The sequence below is a fragment of the Populus euphratica genome, unplaced genomic scaffold (assembly GCF_000495115.2).
Source record: "Populus euphratica unplaced genomic scaffold, PopEup_1.0 scaffold317.1, whole genome shotgun sequence".
NCBI lineage: Eukaryota > Viridiplantae > Streptophyta > Magnoliopsida > Malpighiales > Salicaceae > Populus > Populus euphratica.
In genome coordinates, this window is record NW_011499952.1 from 572,611 (window position 1) to 577,856 (window position 5,246).

General features: G+C 34.6%; 1 protein-coding gene across 1 annotated transcript; it reads right to left on the reverse strand.

The window, feature by feature from the left end:
• Positions 1–1,852: 1,852 nt before the first annotated feature.
• LOC105138074 (uncharacterized) lies at positions 1,853–4,465 on the reverse strand. Its single transcript, XM_011044065.1, has 4 exons — positions 3,998–4,465; positions 3,203–3,450; positions 2,575–3,095; positions 1,853–2,456 (listed from the first exon to the last, which is right to left on the reverse strand). Exons 1-4 carry the CDS (start codon positions 4,415–4,417, stop codon positions 1,960–1,962), a joined length of 1,686 nt encoding a protein of 561 aa, XP_011042367.1. The 5' UTR covers positions 4,418–4,465; the 3' UTR covers positions 1,853–1,959.
• Positions 4,466–5,246: the final 781 nt, after the last annotated feature.

Sequence of the window (5,246 nt, forward strand, 5' to 3'; positions counted from 1 at the left end):
CTCTTGTTACCCTTGCACCATAGCTATTTTTTGGATTTTCTTTCTTGGGAACCAATTTATAACATTTCTCAATCAAGTCCTCTTTAAACCTTCACAAAGACTGAAACATACCATCTCTATTCCTTTAAGTTCTTCCACTTAAATTACTTTATTTCCCCTCTTAATCCCATCTCTCTCACTTACAAGTTAGTTTTAGTCATTACACCACCTATATAATATAAACAATGCTTCATCTTATTATTATGTAACAGTATAATCCACTAACTTAATACTTTGAGTTTTGAAAAATTACTTCCCTTTCCAATTAATACATGTAATTTACCTTATTCACGTTAACACTATGGACAATTTATCTAATATATACAACATATTTGTTCAAGCAATAAAGTACCTTTACATCATAGTTTCCTTACCTCCTTTAATAAGACACACTTCAACTCAATCAAACCTCATTCCAGTTCATAATATGACCATATTTGTTTTCCCGTACAAACCGTAAGATGGCCATGTTTGGAGGTTTTTCATCTTTTACTCTAATTTCTACGGAGAATACAAATTGACCTATAAAAGTTAACTTACCAAGCAAAATAGAGCTTAAGTTAGGTGTTTCTTAGCATTTCTTCTTCCCCTCCTTTCCTTTGAATTTTATTGTGTTTCTCCTCATCCTTCTACCTTTCAGCCGTCTCACTCTCTTTCCATGTCTCAATTGTTGGGTTTTCTTTCCACTTTCCCTCACACTCACCCTTGAAACTCTGTATTAGAGGTCATGCATGGTGTTTCGGTGAAAACAAATTGAAGAGCATGACTTAGGTTTCTGTTATGGCTGGCGACATTAATGAGGAAGGAAGAACAATGTTTTTGTCTCACTTGTATTTATACTCTCATTAGAATGTTTAGGTCTTGTTTGGTTGCCTTTTAATACATTTTCTAGTGTTTTTATATATTGTATCTTAACTAAACTATTACTATATTTCAACAATTGTCTAGTAAAATCTTATCTTGTAGAATTATTTGCCCAATTCTCATTCATATAATTATTGTTATTTCTTGTCATTATATTTGATTTGATAAAATTCCCACTTAGTCCTCTTAAATTTTAATTATCATTTGTTGAGGTTTTACATAAATGGTTATTGTAATTGTAATGGTAGTTAAAAGTGGTAGATCCATGTTATTGTGGACTTGGATAATCATCAAGTTCAAGTGTCTTAAATTTAACAATCATGCCACACTCATATTATTTGAATCTGATAAATATATCAGGTCCATACTAGAGCGTCTAGATTTGGCAACTATGTTAAACTCATGTATTTGGACCTGACAATAATACTAGACTTATATGTTTGGATCTAGACTTATATGTTTGGATCTAACAATGGTAGTTAAAAGTGGTAAATCCATGTTATTGTGGACTTGGGTAACCATCAAGTTCAGGTGTCTTAAATTTAACAATCATGCCATACTCATATTACTTGAATCTGATAAATATATCAGGTCCATACTAGAGCGTCTAGGTTTGGCAACTATGTTAAACTCATGTATTTGGACCTGACAATAATACTAGACTTATATGTTTGGATCTAGACTTATATGTTTGGATCTAACAATCTCACCCGTCCAAGATATACGGGTCTAATGATAGTACCGTACCAAAGATACCTCAATTTGATAACCATGTCAAATCTACATGTCTGGGTCTGGGTCTGGTAAATACGTGATGCGGACATAATTATAAATATAGAAACTAGCTATTTGCTTGCTTCAGACTGGTTTTCTTGGTGGAACTCAAGAATGTTGATGCTGGGCTTGTATGGTAAAAGCCTGTTAGAAATAATTGATGCATCACACAGTCTTGGTAATTCAACCAAAGCGTTGCTATATACTTTTAGATTGTCCAAACCAGCAACTTGTACAGTTGCTCCATAGGCAGCTTCTGCCATATAAGTTATAGTACTGAGCCTACAAACTTCCATGAAAGCCCTTTGCTGGGAAATTAAGGATTGAATTCATCCGAGACAAAGGTTTTGTCATGGTGGAACTTCTTGTGCTGTTCACTAATTTAAACCATTGGCTTTCTGGGTCACATGCATTATCTTTACTCAAACATTTGCAAGTATTTGTCACGATAGTGTTGTCGGAATCTACATCTAGGCAAACGGTTGTGCCATTGGAGGCGGTAGATGAAAAGTGCATTTTAGAATCTGAGATGGTTTGCCATTTTGAATTTGAATCTGTGCATATTATACCAAGTTTTGCTGGTTTGGCCAAGTCATCTGTTTGCAAGCAGAAATATGTCCCTTTCACTGACAATATCTTCTGAGATGTATAGGTCCAGGCTTCAGATTCAGTGCACCGACCTAACCTTAGTGGCTCAAACATTGATTTCCTCAAAACACAAAGACCCGTTGATGGGTGGAAAATCACTTTATGTGGATTAGCTTCTGATAAACCTGGCCCTGCATTTTACACGAAGACAACCTTAAGATCGGCCATACAAAACATTTGAATAGATCAAGAGCATAAGATTTAAATTGACAGAACTTGTAAGAAGTGAAGAAGTCACAAATTCTATACCTCGAAATGGAGATTGGAGGGCAGATATTTGCTGCAAGAAAGTCGAATTCCTGGCCTCACACCAATTCCAATTCAAAACTCCATAGTACTCATTCATCCCTACAACACCTTGCCTCAAATAGTAACTTCCAACTAGTGTCCACAAAGCCCAGTCCAAGTCAAGTTCAGCTGCAACACTAAGGAAGCATCCCAAGTACCTATTATCATTAACATTTGTGCCTCTTTGATCCACCCCAAACTCACTCACAAACAATGGCCAGCCTTGGTCCAGCAAAAATCCAGAAACCCTCATCATATTATCCACCACTCTTCCACACACTTGGTTCGAGTTGCCATTTTTCCATGCCTCCCCATCTGTAAAGCCATACCAATGCACTTCGAACACTATTTTACCACTAAATGTTAGATTCAGCGGTCGATTGCGCAGGTAAGACAAATCTTTGTCATAGTTCAGGCCCGATAGAATGATAACAACATCGGGGTTCGCTGAGTGCACTGCTTCAGCTCCTTTTTGCATATACCTGACTCATGTCATTAGCATGTAAACGAATCATTCGATTTAGGAAGACAACAATTGATTCAGGACTAATAAATCTTTTTTCAAAAAGATTCACCGAGGACAAATTACCTGTACCAATCATTGACATTTTGTTTGGGGCCTCGAAGCTCATTCCTCAAGCTCATGCCCACCACATTAGGCACACCGTTAAACATGCTCGCCATTCTAGTTAGGCCTGTGATCCATAGATCCGGATCGAAATATTGGTCACCGAAGAAGCCATTGCCATCAAAATTACTGCAGCACCAACCAGGCTTGCTTATGTGATTGTCCAATATCACCATCACATTATTGTTCCCAAGACTAGACACCACTGCCTGAAACAACATTATGTTGTGTTTAATTAGTGTCAGAGACAAATATAGAAGAGATAAAACCGTATTTGGTTTAGGAAACCTATAACAAATGTTTTTATAACAACTTTAGAATAAATTTATATAAACAAAGAGAAAATACAAAATGCTTGTCTTTTTTTAGCTCGAGACACAAACTTGGCCGTTACCTTAAACTCAATTTTCATTTCTCTCTGGTTCTTTTTTAAGGAAATTAAACTGAACTGAACCAAATTGATAGCGTAACAATGTTGCTTAAAGTTCCACTAAACCAACGACATTTAGCACGACTTACAACAATATCATTATTATCGCCGGTCACAATCCATCCATCATCATTCCAACTTCTAATTATATTCTCAACCACCATGTTCTTATGTCAACTAGTCATACTTCAATTAAAAAACCCACAGGTACAAAAGAATGCAGGCATTTGGATAACTGAGTACTTCTATATGATTCTGTCTCATTTTAATCTTTACTGTTAGGTGATGTGAAGCGGTGGTATAATTAGCATTAGAGCTATAATTACCTGGTAAACGTCAAGGAGGGAGAGATCAATGATGGAGGGGTTGTTGGCCTGGATACCAGATATTGATTCGAGGAGACCATGGCTTTGAAGCGATTGTCTTACAGTGAGGGACCCCAGAGTGTCATTGGTTACCAAGAAAACTGGCCAAGTGAGTCTAACGCAGTTGAACCCCATGGACAAAATCCGCTTGGCGATACCATCCATGGGTTGCTTGCTAAGCCCCTCGGCTACCATGACCTCAAGATGTGATACCCAATTCACGCATGCCAGCTTCACTCTTTGCCCGTTTTCGTCCACGATCCACCGTGAGTCAGTTGACAGAGGGAGTGCAATGACTTGCTTCTGTGGTATCATCACATCAGAGAATGTTATAAGGAAAGAGAAGATGGAGAGAAATGAGAAGAAAACAAGCCTCCCCATAGGTGGATTATTTGCTCTGCCTTCGGAGGTTTTCCAAGGATGGAGCTCCAACTCACACTCACATATATATATATATATATATAGAATACATTCCATTTTAATTTTGAACTATTTTCTTTTTCTTTTTTTTATGATTAGACATTTTCAGGACATGATGCATTATTTTTCAGCTCTATGTTGATTAACCTTATTTTTCCCCGGATTATAACGTGAAATACAAACATATTCTTAACCCAAAACTAATAAGCAAGCACTTAGAATGTATATTGAATGATATTTAAAAAAAATATATAAAAAAAATATTTAAGTATTGTTATTATGTTTTTAATAAAAAAAAAAGATTAATTATAAATTTAAAATATAATGTTTATTGCTTGATATTTTTTTACAATATTAATAAGACAATATTTTGGATGATATTTATTTTTAAATATAATAATAATAATAATAATAATATATTGGATTGATCTCCGTTAACTTGTTAAATATAGAACCCAGATTATAAAACTATGATAATCTTATAAAAATAAAATCAAAATAAATTATGAAGGCTAATTTCTAATTAATTTAATATTGAATGATGAAAATAAAAAAAATATTTAATTAAAAGTTTTTTTACTTGGATTAATATGTCAAACTGACAATTTATGTCATGAGATTAGAATAATCTCATAGAAAAAAATACAAAAATTTATGAATCTTAATTTCCAACTAATCAAATATTAAAAAAAAAAACTAAAAAAAAAACAACCGAAATAAAAAATGGGCTAACCTTTTAAACATGTGACCTGGATTATGAGATCAGGATAACTTCTTCAAAGTAAAATAA

Bases quoted from the DNA above. Each gene is read 5' to 3' on its own strand.
- LOC105138074 (XM_011044065.1), bottom strand. From the start codon at position 4,417: ATGGGGAGGCTTGTTTTCTTCTCATTTCTCTCCATCTTCTCTTTCCTT. The intron at 3,451-3,997 runs GTAATTATAGCT...ATGTTGTTTCAG, and splicing joins CCCTCCTTGACGTTTACCAG to GCAGTGGTGTCTAGTCTTGG. The intron at 2,457-2,574 runs GTATAGAATTTG...TGTAAAATGCAG, and splicing joins CCTCCAATCTCCATTTCGAG to GGCCAGGTTTATCAGAAGCT.